At 33.1% G+C, this 15868-nt stretch overlaps 1 protein-coding gene across 2 annotated transcripts in view; it reads left to right on the top strand.

Annotated features, from left to right (window-relative positions):
* Positions 1-15868, top strand: part of LOC127708887 (TATA-binding protein-associated factor 172-like) — an 84079-nt gene that overhangs the window by 31654 nt on the left and 36557 nt on the right. For both annotated transcript variants that reach the window (XR_007985422.1, XM_052214047.1), the window contains exons 21-26: positions 833-894; positions 2091-2183; positions 10407-10548; positions 11654-11757; positions 13871-14072; positions 15707-15855. Coding sequence is in view for 1 of the 2 variants with exons in the window: in XM_052214047.1 (XP_052070007.1) it covers positions 833-894; positions 2091-2183; positions 10407-10548; positions 11654-11757; positions 13871-14072; positions 15707-15855 (752 nt within the window). In the remaining variant the exon portion in view is untranslated. The remainder of the gene's footprint in view (positions 1-832; positions 895-2090; positions 2184-10406; positions 10549-11653; positions 11758-13870; positions 14073-15706; positions 15856-15868) is intronic.

The raw sequence follows: 15868 nt of genomic DNA, 5'->3' as shown, positions 1-15868 counted from the left end.
AAGGGTATTCAAAATCAAAATCAAGGGGAAAATGCAATGATTAGACAGAATAAAAATATCTAACTATGTTTAATGTGAAAATCTTTTTTAAAACTCAATTTATTTCTCTTTCATAATTCTATGTCTGATTCATAATAAATTTTATGGTCTTTGAAACAATTGTGAGAGGTGGGAATATATCCTATGATTAAAGTACTTGATTATTGAACATGACTTTAACAAGTCTTTGGAGTGTTTTTGCAATAAAGGCAATTCGTAAAACTGTACCTATAATTAATGTCTTAAATCGAATCAAATCAAATCAAATAATTTTATTGGTGTAAATTCCAATACAGGAAGGATACCAGCTGACATTTACAAAATACAAATACAAAAATAAACAAAGACAAATATACAGATGTTTTCTCGAGAATAAGAGACACACAATTTATATGTACTTGGAAGGAGTTTTCATCCATACTATATTAACAAGATATTACAATATTAAAGCTTTAATACAGTTCTTAACAACATTATGTTTGCTTTAAATCAATGTTCGTATCATACTGATATCTGGTATTCCAGCTATAGATACATTACAAATGTCAGTATCATTACTTTTCAAAATGAAACTATTTTTTTCTTGTTCAGACATATCAACAAATGTATTACAGTCAACAGAATGTTATTGTTTCTTCATCTTTTACTCCGTAATCTGTTGACCTGAAAAAATCCTGGCAAAAGCCTGGAATTTTTTGTAGCAAAAAGAATGAGAACCCTGTATTTATTATTTTGATAATTCATGTTATGCTAAAATTGTAAACATCTGTTCATGTTTATATTTTTTTTCCAGATGGAGTTGAAGTGAAATGTACAAAGACCTCAGGAATTTTAACTTTAACAAAACACCAAAAGGTAAATCCCAAAGTAATAAGTAAATGAATTAAGAGCAAATCTCACAAAATTTCTACCCATTTTCCCAATGGGTATAGATATAGTGAAAGAGGAATTGTGGATACAAAAAGTGGATTGGCAATTGAACATACAAATGAATGCCAAACAAACAAATGTTAATGAGCCTGTCCAAACTTATGAACCTTGTCAGTGATCACATCAACTTGAAAGTTGGTACACTTGTTCATTATAATGTACACTTTGTAAAATATATGCCAAATTAGAGTTTTTACCTAGTGTTCAATGAACTTGAAAATGTGATAGTGATCGTGTGGCATGGTGTCCACAATCAACAAATGTTCTTATTCACAGGGTTAGACAAAATTAAAAAACATAAATATTTCTTCATTTCAACCATAAGTCTTATTAGGAACATCTGAATGCTATTTGTTTACTGATTGATAACATTTTTTGTGCCCTACCTATCATATTTTGGGAGCAATTATGTTTTCTGGTGTGTTCTGTATAAAAATAAGGAGATGTGGTATGATTTCCAATGAGACAACTATCCACCAAAGTTCAAATGAAGTGGATATAAGCAATTATAGGCAACCGTTTGGCCTTCAACAACGAGAAAAACACATACCGTATAGTCAGCTATAAAAGGCCCCGACATGAAGAATATGAAACAATTCAATTGAGAAACTAACAGCCTAATTTATAACAAAATAATTTACAAAAAACAAATATGACAGACAAGAACCAACTACAACCACTGAACTACAGGCTCCTGACTCGGGACAGGCACATAAAGAATGTGGTGGGGTTAAACCTTTTTGTGAGCACTCAACCCTCCCCTAACCTGGGATAGTGGTGTAACAGTACAACATAAGAACAAACTATAAAACTCTGTTTGTTCATCCATTTAGTATCAGGTTAGAATTTTAATTTAAGGTAGTTTACATGAAATTGTGGAACTTACAGTCTTATGATTTTTTATAGCAGATACTTTTTTTTTATTATTATTTTCAAGTAACAAATGTACCCATAACATTAAATTTATGTGAAAACTTAATGCCATAAGATTGCATCAATACCAATAAAATTACCACAAAATTAAAAAAAAATATGAACATAAAAAATGTTAAACAAAACAATACATGTACATTATTATATAAATTGCTGTGTAAAGAAATTTTCATCTTTTTTATATTTAGGCAACCGATGTTGGGAGGAGATGGCTCAGGAAAACTCCAAGTGTCAAGTTAGATCTTGGTGTTTCACCTGAATTAGCAGAAGACAAAGCAGAGGTAAAATTACATTACAGAATAATCTCCCTTGAAATAAGAGTAAATTGTCCAGAAACATATGTTACTTTTGCCAAAGGAAAACAGAAAAGTAACAAAATAATTCCATTTGTAGAGTTATCCTCCTTGATTTTTTTAGACTTTATGTACTGTAGATTCTTTTATTTTTGTGGGTACCAATTTTCTTGGATTGAGTAAAACTTGCATTTTCATGGATATTTTATTTCGTGGTTTTGCCATATTCTGCATATAAGACTAGAAAATTTGTGGTTCACCTGTACCAGCAAAATCCACGAAAATTGATATCGCACAAATTATTATGAATCCACAGTAATTTGCTAGAAATAATTGTTACTATGATGAGAGCAGAGGTTTCATTTGCACAGTTATCTTCCTTGATATCAGTGAAAAAATGAAGTTATGTGACAGAACAATTTATGTCTTTGATAGAATTAAAAGTTGCATAATTATTTCATTACTCTAGATATCAAACTTGTTTCTGTACATAACTCTTTTATTACAAAATTTGACTTTATGCATTGGCAGTTTTTCTGTGTAAAACATACTTCTTCCAAAGAAAACTTTATTCATATAGTGACTTAAATCTTATGGTCAAGAGGATTGGATATCCTGTGCCTGTGATAATATTGAAGACGCCTTGAGCAATTCATATTCCAAGGGTTGCCCCCACAGGGCAACCCATGTTGTCAAATGGATTGCAATTGATTTTGCTTCAGTAGTATCAGAGAGCACATAACTTTTGAATATAAACTAGACATATGTCTAGTATTTTTTATATTATATCAAAGGGTTGAGTAAGATTCATTATCTTTCTTCCTTTGCAACAATAATGAAATTAAAACAAAAACTTTCAAATTTGGTAAGATTGTCTTGTGTAGCTGTCCATGCTATATGGTCATTTAGGTTTTGCAATTTCTGCTTATAAAGTTCTGGGACTTTGTGAGTATCCTCAGCTTACTGCAGCATGCACCTTGTGAGCGTATTCCATTGTTAAGTGAGAGAATAATGTGGTAATATTATTAAGTCTCCCAAACGAAGTTTGGGAAGACTTATTGTTTTTGCTCAGTTCTTATTATTATTATTATTCTTCTTCTTCTTCCGCCGCTTTTAAATTTGAACTTGTCCGCACCCGTTCTCCAAAACCGCTTGTCGGATTAACTTAGGGTTTCACAATATGTTAGACTAACATGTCTAGTGGTGCAATCAGGGTTTTGTTTTTGCAATGGGGTTTATAAAGGGGTACTTTGAGGGGCAAAAAGAAAAGAGGGTTTTACTATAGAACCCTATGGGATTTTATTTTTTTAAATTTTCAAATAATTATAAATTGAAAACAGTTCGTGATAAACACAAACTTTTTAATTGAAAATGTTCTAAATGATAAAGCCCATTAAATGAAATACAGGGTTAGTCCCCAGGGGTCACCCCCACCCCCTGCCATTTAAGAAAGTTCTAATACCTTGTAAGTGGTCAAGATCCCCACCCCTAAACCATATATATTCTGGTTTGTCATGCTAAGATGGTTTGATTGATATACAGGGTTAGTCCCCAGGGGTCATCCCCACCCCCTGTCATTTGAGAAAGTTCTAATATCTTGTAAATGGTCTAGATCCCCACCCCTAAACCATATATATTCCTGGTTTGTCATGATAAAGCACATCAAATGTAATACAGGGTTAGTCCCCAGGGGTCACCCCCACCCCCTGCCATTTAAGAAAGTGCTAATATCTTCTAAGTGGTCAAGATCCCCACCCCTAAACCATATATATTCTGGTTTGTCATGCTAAGATGGTTTGAGTGATATACAGGGTTAGTCCCCAGGGGTCATCCCGACTCCCTGCCATTTCAGAAAGTTCTATTATCTTGTAAATGGTCGAGATCCCCACCCCTAAACCATATATATTCTGGTTTGTCATGATAAAGCACATCAAATGAAATACAGGGTTAGTCCCCAGGGGTTACCCCCACCCCCTGCCATTTAAGAAAGTTCTAATATCTTGAAAGTGGTCAAGATCCCCACCCCTAAACCATATATATTCTGGTTTGTCATGCTAAGATGGTTTGAATGATATACAGGGTTAGTCCCCAGGGGTCATCCCGACCCCCTGCCATTTAAGAAAGTTCTAATATCTTGTAAATGGTCGAGATCCCCACCCCTAAACCATATATATTCTGGTTTGTCATGATAAAGCACATCAAATGTTTTACAGGGTAAGTCCCCAGGGGTCACCCCCACCCCCTGCCATTTAAGAAAGTTCTTATTCTTCTAAGTGGTCAAGATCCCCACCCCTAAACCATATATATTCTGGTTTGTCATGCTGAGATGGTTTGAATGATATACAGGGTAAGTCCCCAGGGGTCATCCCGACCCCCTGCCATTTGAGAAAGTTCTAATATCTTGTAAATGGTCGAGATCCCCACCCTAAACCATATATATTCTGGTTTGTCATGATAAAGCACATCAAATGTTATACAGGGTTAGTCCCCAGCGGTCACCCCCACCCTTTGCCATTTGAGAAAGTTCTAATATCTTGTAAATGGTCGAGATCCCCACCCCTAAACTATATATATTCTGGTTTGTCATGATAAAGCACATCAAATGAAATACAGGGTTAGTCTCCAGGGGTCACCCCCACCCCCTGCCATTTAAGAAAGTTCTAATATCTTCTAAGTGGTCAAGATCCCCACCCCTAAACCATATATATTCTGGTTTGTCATGCGAAGATGGTTTGAATGATATACAGGGTTAGTCCCCAGGGGTCATCCCGACCCCCTGCCATTTGAAAAAGTTCTAATATCTTGTAAATGGTTGAGATCCCCACCCCTTAACCATATATATTCCTATTTGTCATGTCTCAAACATTTGAATGACGTATAGGGCCAGTCCCCAGGGGTTCCTCCCCACCCCCAATATTCTAGTATCTTGTAAATGGTCGAGATCCCCACCCCTAAACCATATAGATTCTGGTTTGTCATGCCAAGATGATTTGAATGATATACAAGGTTAGTCCCCAGGCATCACTAATGCATATAACTTTACTGGACCAAACCAATTTTCACTGGACGTTGCCCAATGTCAGGCGACCCTGGAAATTACGAATTATGGGAGCTTCGTTTGGGAGACTTCGTAACAGCATCCTGTTACAATCATTTCTTGTTCTTTGTAATTTTAATTGATTTCAAAATTTTTTGACTCACCTGTTACTTTAATATGTAGATGGGGGCACAAACTATTTGCATTCAGAAAGTAGAAAGCTTGGATGCTTCATATCTTTTGTTCAGACCCCTCATGTTCTGGAGTTTCTGTTTGGCATATATCTGTTCACCTTGACCTCATTTTCGTGGTTCAGTGACTACACAGATTTTTTATCACATTATTCTCGCACTTAATTTGAGTAAGAGGATGACTATTTGGCATATGGAATCATTACAAGGTCTACATGTCTGTCAGACAGGGTTCATCTGATCTTGACCTCATTTTCAGGTAAACATTGGTCAAAGATAAATTTTCATGGTTAGGTCTGTTTCTCAGATACTAATACTGTAAGATATTGATAACACACTTGTTTCTGTACATTAAATCTTTGAAACAAAGTTTGTCTGTATGTATCAGCTGTTTTTCTATGTAAGATATAACTCTTTTGTAGAAAACTTTACTTGTATAATTAATGAAAACAAAGAGATAATGTTATTGGTGATTTAGTGCCTGATACTTTATGGATTTAAACATTAATCTATACCAAACTTCTTTTATTTTTTATATATGACATATAAAAAATTAATGTAGAGTATAAAAAACAAAAATTTCACATGATATAATGTTTTACAAAAATGAAATCAAAAAAGGATTTGATACCCTTCATATTTTATCTCCCATCTTATCCGTAAATAATTTACCAGAAACAATGATGCCTTTGCCAAAATGAAAAACAGAGGTTTCAATGGAATTTTATTGAAAGAGTTATCCTCCTTGATTCATGTGAGACAGAAGTATTTAACCAGTAATAATTGTTACTTATGACTTATTGATAGCGGAGGCTGAAATATAATTTAATAACCACAGATATCGTTCTTGATATTTGTTAAAAAAATAGGTAATATGCCAGGAACAAAATTTTGTTTTCATTACTCAGTTATCTACCTTGATATCAAGGGGAAATTTAAGAAATGTTACAAAAACAATTAATATCATTGATGGAATTTAAAGCTGCATATAATTCTTACATTCATATAGATATCAAATCTGCCTCTTAACATGAAATCTTTTAAATGGAATTTGACAATAAGTATTGGCAGATTTTCTTTATTAAACATACTTTTTCTATATAAAAAATATAATCTTTTTATAACTAGTGGGGGTTGTTGATGGCTTCTTAGTGCCTGTGATAATATTGAAGACAGCATTAGTTTCATATCTTCAGGGGAGCCCTATCCCGGGCTGCTCTGGTGCCCAGTGGAATAGAAGTGCTTTTGCTTCAATAGTACCAGAGTGCATGTAATATTTTGCCATTTACTAGACACATGTCTAGTACACAACATGAAATGGACCACAGTGTGATTGAGATGTGTAATTTCTTTGTCTTGCAACAAGTTATGTTAAGATCAATATAATAATTTTTATTATACTTCATGTCAAAATGCCTGATTTTGATTGGTTAATACGAGGGAGACAATTTACTCTATCTCATGGCAAATACTCTATTACCCTTCACGGAGACGCTTGCTCAAGTGTGCACTTTAAGAAATACGGATGATTGTTATATACAAGACGTCATAGTTTATTACTTTGAAATTAAAATTTAATAGACAGTAATAACAGAACATTCAGTATAATAAATTAAATAACACATATCTGAGATATTGATAGAGCAGATTGTTACCCCTCGAAAAGACATTGTCAACCTTGGCTTCGCCTCAGTTGACAATGTTTTCTCGGGGTAACAATCTGCTCTATCACCCTCTCAGCTATGTGTTATTTATATAATATCAAATTAGTAATTCATGCTCTTTGGAACCTCTAGTTAAAAAGAAAGGCATGCTGAAAGCTTTCATACTTTGTAAGATTGTTTGTAATCATGTATAAATATCAATTCAAAACACTTATATGGATTAGACAATTTCTTTCTGGAGTTATCGGACTTTAACTTTTATTGGGTTTTTACAGCATACTTTCATCTTCATTGTGACAGTATTCCAGTGACAAATCAGTGGGGGATACTTTACTATGGCATAGTTAAGTGAATCAAGCAAAAGGATACGCAAGTCCTTATTTGATATGCTGCCCATGGATGTGTTATATGACTGTCAATTTTTAAATAACATCCATTTGTGATTAAAACATGATTTCTGACAAGTCAAGACCCTTTATCTCTTGATTTTAATTAAGAAAAGATAAATAAAAGACAACAAATTCTAAATATTCCTCTAAACTTTAGTGTGGTGGCATCAGGTTTGGGACGAACAGGGACAGACTATTTTATGAATAATAATCAAGACACAGCCTTATGTTTGTTAAAATTATGGTGTTAAGTGGAGTTTCTGAATCTAAAATCCTATCCACACTTAAAAAGTCATAACATTAGGACAGATTTTTATGCCCCCGCTGTAGCGGAGGGGGCATTAAGATTTACCCTTGTCCGTCTGTACGTACGTACGTACGTCCCAAAATTGGTTTCCGTTCTCTAACTTTAGTTTGCCTCAACCAAATGTTATGAAACTTATACACAATGCTTATTACCACAAAACACAGATCAAGTTTGAATTTTGGTGGCGTCACTTTTACCGTTCTAGAGTTATGCCCCTTTACAAATTGAAAAATTGCTGAATTTCTCGTTTCCATTCTCTAACTTTAGTTTGCCTCAACCAAACGTTATGAAACTTATACACAATGCTTATTACCACATAACACAGATCAAGTTTGAATTTTGGTGGCGTCACTTTTACCGTTCTAGAGTTATGTCCCTTTACAAATGGAAAAATTGCTGAATTTTTCGTTTCCGTTCTGTAATTTTAGTTTGCCTCAACCAAATGTTATGAAACTTCTACACAATGCTTATTATCACAAAACACAGATCAAGTTTGAATTTTTGTGGTGTCACTTTAACCGTTCTAGAGTTATGCCCCTTTATTAATGGAAAAATTGCAAAATTTTTATTTTCTAAATATCAAGTAATTTTTAAAATTGGAGTTATCTTCCTTTGTCCATGATTGTAGTTGAATCAATCAATGCTTTATACAATGCAATGTTTAATTTTGACTTCCACTGATAAAACACAGATCAATTTTAATTTGGGTAGTGTCACCTTAACCATTATTGAGTTATGCTGAATTTTTAGTTTCTGTTCTCTACTTAAGTTAGCCTCAACCAAATGTTATGAGACTTACACACAATGCTTATCACCACAAAACTCAGATCAAGTTCAAATTTGGGTAGCGTCACTTTTACCGTTCTTCAGTTATGTCCCTTTATAACTATATGATATGCAAGCTGGGGCATCATCTGTGTCCACATGTGGACACTATCCACATTTATTTTAAATAAGAAAAAACAGTGAAATGGTTGGACGAACAAGGACAGACTTTTTATGGCAATGGCGACAAAACCAGAGTAGGTTTCAGATTCCTGAATTGATCAATTGGAAGAATTCATATATTTGAAATAAAAATTCAATTTTCCAAATGATAGGAACTAGCTTACAAGTTGCTAAAAAAGAAAATAAATATCAGGTTTTTGTGTTGGACGAACAGTAGACAGACATGATCTGTGTTGGGACAAACAAAAGACAGACAAGAACTTTGATGGGACAAACAAAAGACAGACACCTCCAGTGTAGACAGAAAAATATGATGAACTTACATTGCATTACCTTCTTTTAAGTTATAAGGAATGAACCTTTGTCAATCAATATAGTGACAACAAACAGATGCTATCCCAGTCATTTTGAATAGTTTATTCACCAAATCTGTATGTTGCAAGGCTACTAAAAAAAGTCCATACTCCTTGGACGTACCCATTATTATTCTGTGCATTTCCAGATATACATTCTTTGAAATACAAATGTAAGATTCTGTGTATTTCCAGATATACATCCTTGAAATACAAATGTTATATTCTGTGTATTTCCAGATATATCTCTCGAAATACAAATGTTATATTCTGTGTATTTCCAGATATACATTCTTGAAATACAAATGTTATAGTCTCTGTATTTCCAGATATACATCCTTGAAATACAAATGTTATATTCTGTGTATTTCCAGATATACATTCTTTGAAATACAAATGTTATATTCTGTGTATTTCCAGATATACATTCTTTGAAATACAAATGTTATATTCTGTGTATTTCCAGATATACATTCTTTGAAATACAAATGTTATATTCTGTGTATTTCCAGATATACATTCTTGAAATACAAATGTTATATTCTGTGTATTTCCAGATATACATTCCTTGAAATACAAATTTTATATTCTCTGTATTTCCAGATATACATTCCTTGAAATACAAATGTTATATTCTGTATATTTCCAGTTATACATTCCTAGAAATACAAATGTTATGTACATTTTATATTTGTATATTCAGTTTTGAATATTTATTCTATATTGACGCCAGTAGCATATTTGATTAACTGTTTGATCCATTTTTGGTAATATCCTTTTGGCGTGGCTCGGTACTTATACATTCCGCCATTGTGTTGTTGTACTGTTGTCATTTTTTGTATTCTTGTGTTTCAATGTTGCGTATGTGCTTGGTCTATAAGCCATTTTGTTTTTCTTTGTTGACATATTTGTTTGTTTTTATAGTAATTGAGGTTATAACACAATGTTGACTGCTGTACCCCTATTTTTGACATTTTTACCTGTTATGTCTGTTTGTTTTGTTCACACATTGTTGTCAATATAATGGATTTTTTTGAAGATTTTTTCCTGCTCTTACATCGTTTTCTTGTTTTCTTGTCTAAAACATGTAACTTATGTTGTTGACCCAAAAAATAATATAACCCCTACCTACCTACCCAACCATAGAAGGCATGGGTAGGCAACATCAAACAAAGAATTTTTTAAGGGTGGCCCAAGAATTGTGTTCAACCTCACAACCAGGTAGTGATCATTGAACATGAAATACTTAGACCACTCAGTCATCATGGCCCCAATTCAACTAATCAAGCTTTGTGTCTATAAAACATAATTATATTTTACAGATACAAAAACAGCATCAGATACAAAGAAGAGGAGGTGATGTGGCTCTCAGTAAAATGTGTCGACTCTTTGGAGATCATTTGGGAACTGAGTTACCTACCTTGTGGGAAGCTATTACTAGTCCTTTAGAAAAGTTAGAAAAAGGTATGTTGAAAATCTCTGTACATAAATCAAGCTAATAAAATATACTAAAATAAAACTGGCCATAAAATGTGTTAAGGTAGACTGACATTATGATACTGTTCCTGAATTGTTTGCAAAGCAAGTTGATCAGAAATCAGTATTTTCAACAACAGAAAATGTATATTATATAAATGTGCATTTTAAAATTATACTGTAAAGCCTCCCTCTTTATATCCTCTCTCACAGGTTAGTTGTACACTGCAGTCACTGACCTTGTTACTGTTTATCAGTCCATTGGTGTATCTGTAAAATTTCATGTCTTATTACTCAGCAGCTGTCCCTGTTTGATGATACTTTAAAATTTTAAATTTACAACTGGGCATGAAATTTGTTTTTCATTTTCCAATAGCCACTTGAGATATACTTTGCCTGACTCTGTTGAAAAGAGGCAGAAGATTCAAAAAGGATATTTAAAACGTCAGTTGATGAGAAACTTACAATGCCTTAGCAAAGATAAGAAAAATGACAAGAAGACAAACAACAATCTACAAACCACTACATAAAGGTTGCTCTTTGTAGATACAGCTGTTTCACAAGCCACGCCTCTTTTGGGGAGATATATAATATTCATAGATATGTTAATTTGTTAACAGATATGATCTCTGTGTTTCATCTCATAGAGACATAACTTGGGAATGTTACCAGTATTGAAAAACATGGTAGCGCCTAAAATTTAATTCTTAGGAGGTCCAAAAATGGAGGTAGGAGTAGTATAGAATTTTAGTATACCTGTAAGTTTAAACTCTTAGAAGTTCAGGGCATATAAATTTTAGAAATATGCCACACAGCCCTATATTTTGACCTTTGAATAAAATAGTAGTGCATATCAACTTTCCGTTCTGGGATATAATTTTTCAAGAAACTTCACAGTAAAAGTGGCACAGTTTAGCCGCAAAGGGAGTTCCTATGGGAAATTGCATTGTCTATATTTACAGAATTGCAACCTATAAAAACTAAAAAATGAGCAACTCAAACATCACAAAAAACTCGGGGTGATCCAGAGTGGAAAGCTTAGCAGAAATTACTCCACATATCATCTTGTAAGCAACTGCTTGTTTGATTTCAGATATTACAGAAGAAATTCCAACAGATATTGCTCAGGAGACTGTTAATTCATTACAGTTAATAGAAGCTGTCGGATCCTCATTAGACTCATCACTCATAGAACAGGTATTTAACCTCACCACATGTTTATGTGTCCACGTCTCACAAAACAGGTAATAACTGTTTATCCTCATAACATGTTTATTTGTCCACTTCAATTCAGGAACATGTCAGTAGTGGTCTTGTGTCATATCTTTATGTTTTTGTATTTTTGAGAATATGGTGCTTATAAAAGATAAACAATAGTCTTTGTTTTCAGTTTGATTTACAGTAGAATTAAATGTACACATTATGTAACATCTTCTAAAAATATTTTCATGGCAAAAATCACAAATTCCTGACATCTCAAAGTAAATTGTTTTTGGACGATGCGTTTGTGGCATACAAATGATTAAGGGAGATTAACAAACCCAATGATGCTATTACATTGATAAATGCACTGAGTCAACACCTATTCTGTCTTATTGAAAACATGTCAAGTATGTTGACCTTGATGCCTTGAAGTGGTGGATTGCTGTCACATTGGCATATATATATATATATATTTTTTGTTTTCAATTTAGACTTGTTTATATTTTTTCGTTTGGGCTTGTATTATATTTGCCTTCGGGTTTATATGATCCGTTCATCCTATTTTGACTCCTCAAAATTCAAGAGCCTATCCTAAATTGAGGTAAATTGTATGGCTTTCCAAATACCGTTTCGATTCCTAACATCACTGAAGAGACATTAATTGTCGAAATCCGGATATGGTGTACAAAAACCTTTGCACCTTTTGTTTGCAGTATATCATCTTTTCCGCAAGTTTATTGTTTTCTGTTTAGTATTAAATTTATAATTAAGATCCATTTATTACATCGGTGATCCGTTTATTTGCCAATCGCCAATGGCAGTCAGCAGGGTTTAAGAACATTTGTTGTTCGACCTGTTAGTCAAATGCGTTTTGTTTAAATATACTTTTTCACTTTTTTGGTCTTTTGGAAAATGTTGTTTGTGCTGTATTTAGACCCCTCTAACAAGAAATTTGTTTTGCATGCACACGTATAAAAAATGCGGTTTTTATCCAACGCAATCATAGGTTTGAACGTCGTTTTCAATTTAGACTTGTTTATATTTTTTCGTTTGGGCTTGTATTATATTTGCCTTCGGGTTTATATGATCCCTTCATCCTATTTTGACTCCTCAAAATTCAAGAGTCTATCCTAAATTGAGGTAAATTGTATGGCTTTCCAAATACCGTTTCGATTCCTAACATCACTGAAGAGACATTAATTGTCGAAATCCGGATATGGTGTACAAAAACCTTTGCACCTTTTGTTTGCGGTATATCATCTTTTCCGCAAGTTTATTGTTTTCTGTTTAGTATTAAATTTATAATTAAGATCCATTTATTACATCGGTGATCCGTTTATTTGGCAATCGCCAATGGCAGTCAGCAGGGTTTAAGAACATTTGTTGTTCGACCTGTTAGTCAAATGCGTTTTGTTAAAATATACTTTTTCACTTTTTTGGTCTTTTGGAAAATGTTGTTTGTGCTGTATTTAGACCCCTCTAACAAGAAATTTGTTTTGCATGCACACGTATAAAAATTGCGGTTTTTATCCAACGCAATCATAGGTTTGAATGTTGTTTTCAATTTAGACTTGTTTATATCCTTTTATATATGTACTGTAGTAAGTTTTTTAGTTTATTGAGAAATAGTGTTGAAGCCAAATAGCCAAAAGAATTCAATTAAAGAGACATAGAACTTTAGAATTAGAAAAATTTCAGATTTGATACATTGTTGTATACATAATAAACGTGAAATTTTTCCAAAGTATTTAATTTGTAATAAAAATTTTGCTCATACTGAAAATTAAGAAATTTTTCGAGTTGTTATTATGCCCAAAATTGCGACATTATAGGTATTGCAAAAAATAAAAACTTGCATTCATATTATGATAGCATTAATTGTATGCAGCAGTTACTGTAATTGCAATATTGAATCTCACAATTTTGTTCATTCTTTAAAAATCGCAATGATAAATGCACACAAACATTTCTGAATTAATTGTATTCATATATATCATCTATAATGGATTAAATTCATTCTAAATATTTGTGTTTCGTATGTGTAAAAATATATTGCAAAATGCATGTATTTTCCAGATTTAATAATTATTTTCTTGTTCATTTTCAGATAAAACAGAAACTTTCCTCCATTTTGAATGGATTAAAGAATTCATACACAGCAATTAGACACATGTCAGCACGAAGTGTGGGCATGATGGCCCAGATATTAACCTCACACACCTTATCATTTATTATGGATAAAATCCTGCCATTAATGGGAGACATGGAACATGAAAAACATAGACAAGGAGCTTGTGAAGCTTTAGCCTGTATCTTTTTAATACTAACAGATATTTGAGTGTGGCAGCATATAGATTAGAAAAAAAAGAAAATGTGTCCATAGGACACTATAACCCTGTTCACACTATCACATTTCCAAGTTCTGTGAACCGTGAAATCAGGGTCAAAAACGAAATGTGGTTTATAATTTAAAAAGATGGCATCATAATTAACATGTTTACTAAGTTTCAAATTGATGTGACTACACCTATAATGTAAACATCAAATGGATGAAATAACAGATAGAAGGATGAACCCACAGACCATAAAACATTATGTGCCTTCAAATGTAGGCTGAGAATAAAATGGACAAGTGGTATGATTATCAACTAGACAAATATCCTCCAAAGACCAAAGGATGTGATGTAAACCACTACACCTCACCATACAGCATTCAACAATAAGCAAATCATATCCTATAGTAAGGTATAAAAGGCCCCAGAATAATTTATATCAAAATTTATGTATTCATGTCCCTCTCAATATCTATCAGTTCAGCTTAAATAATAGGCGCTACAATGTATTTCTTTGGTATACTAATGTCCTTATTATAAAATTCCATTTGCAAAACACCAACCAACAGAAAATGTGGAGGAAATCTTAGCCGAACAGCTTAAGGGCATACGATACAGTTACAGGGGAGATAATGACGTTGCTAACGTAAAATGTTATTTTTGCGACATCAAACTGTGACATATAGGGAAAAGATGCATTTTTCTACTAATTTTTATCATTCAGACTGATTTAACTTGAAAACGAGTTCATGGACCCCTCTTTTTAAATATGACACTTGGCTTGATTATGTATGAAGATTATGTGTGCCAGTTTTTATGAACATTTCACCGATGAAATTTTTTTAAAATTAGATAAATATACAGCCAAAAATGCCGTTTTATTTTACTGAAATCATGAAAATGTGCTAAAATGAGCTATTTCCATAGAATTTATACACAAATTCAAAACACACTTATGTAGAGAAGATATACCAGATGTTTTTACAAAAATACGCTTGTGTTTATCTTTTGAAATAAAAAAGTTAGGTCTGATTTTTAAAAGGACAGAAATGTCCAAGAAACCGAAATGTCCAGTAAATGTCTTAAATTTCGACCCCATTTATATCTAAAAGTAGCACATGAAGGTATATTTTTTATTACATTTTTGAATTGCCTAAGTGAAAAATAGCTTGTATGCAAACTTTCGTCAAAAATTCACCGTGGGATCAAAACTGTATCGTATGCCCTTAAACAAACTGACTGCTCAACCCTCCCCCTTAGCTTGGACAGTGGTGTAACAGCACAACATAAGAAAATATCTGTTTCTAATTCCTTTACTCAATAAATCGATACAAAGCACAAATAAACCAGCTAACATAAACACAAAGTACTGATATAAGAGTTACTGAAAGCTATTTTAAAGCCAATTACAACTAATAAATAAATCATGTTTTCCCAGACTAAAGTATTTATCAGTACACATCCAACTGATTTAGTGTAAGGCTGTCATATCAGTCTGACAAACTCATGACCTTGTGCGATGCCAAAATATATGTAAACAGTATCGACAGTATGTAACCTCTACCCTGGTATTTACTAAAGTAAACAATGTTATCCTTAACACTACATAGGTGTAATAGACGTGATGGGAATGGATCTCTTGCCATACATAGTATTACTGGTAGTACCCATTTTAGGGAGAATGAGTGATCAGAATGAGGCTGTCAGACTCATGGCCACACACTGTTTTGCCACACTGATTCGACTAATGCCACTCGAGGTTAGTATAAAAC

The sequence above is a fragment of the Mytilus californianus genome, unplaced genomic scaffold (assembly GCF_021869535.1).
Source record: "Mytilus californianus isolate M0D057914Y unplaced genomic scaffold, xbMytCali1.0.p SCAF_7, whole genome shotgun sequence".
In the NCBI taxonomy this organism is placed as follows: domain Eukaryota; kingdom Metazoa; phylum Mollusca; class Bivalvia; order Mytilida; family Mytilidae; genus Mytilus; species Mytilus californianus.
Note: the sequence above shows the minus strand (reverse complement) of the source record. Positions and strands in the feature narration are given on the sequence as shown.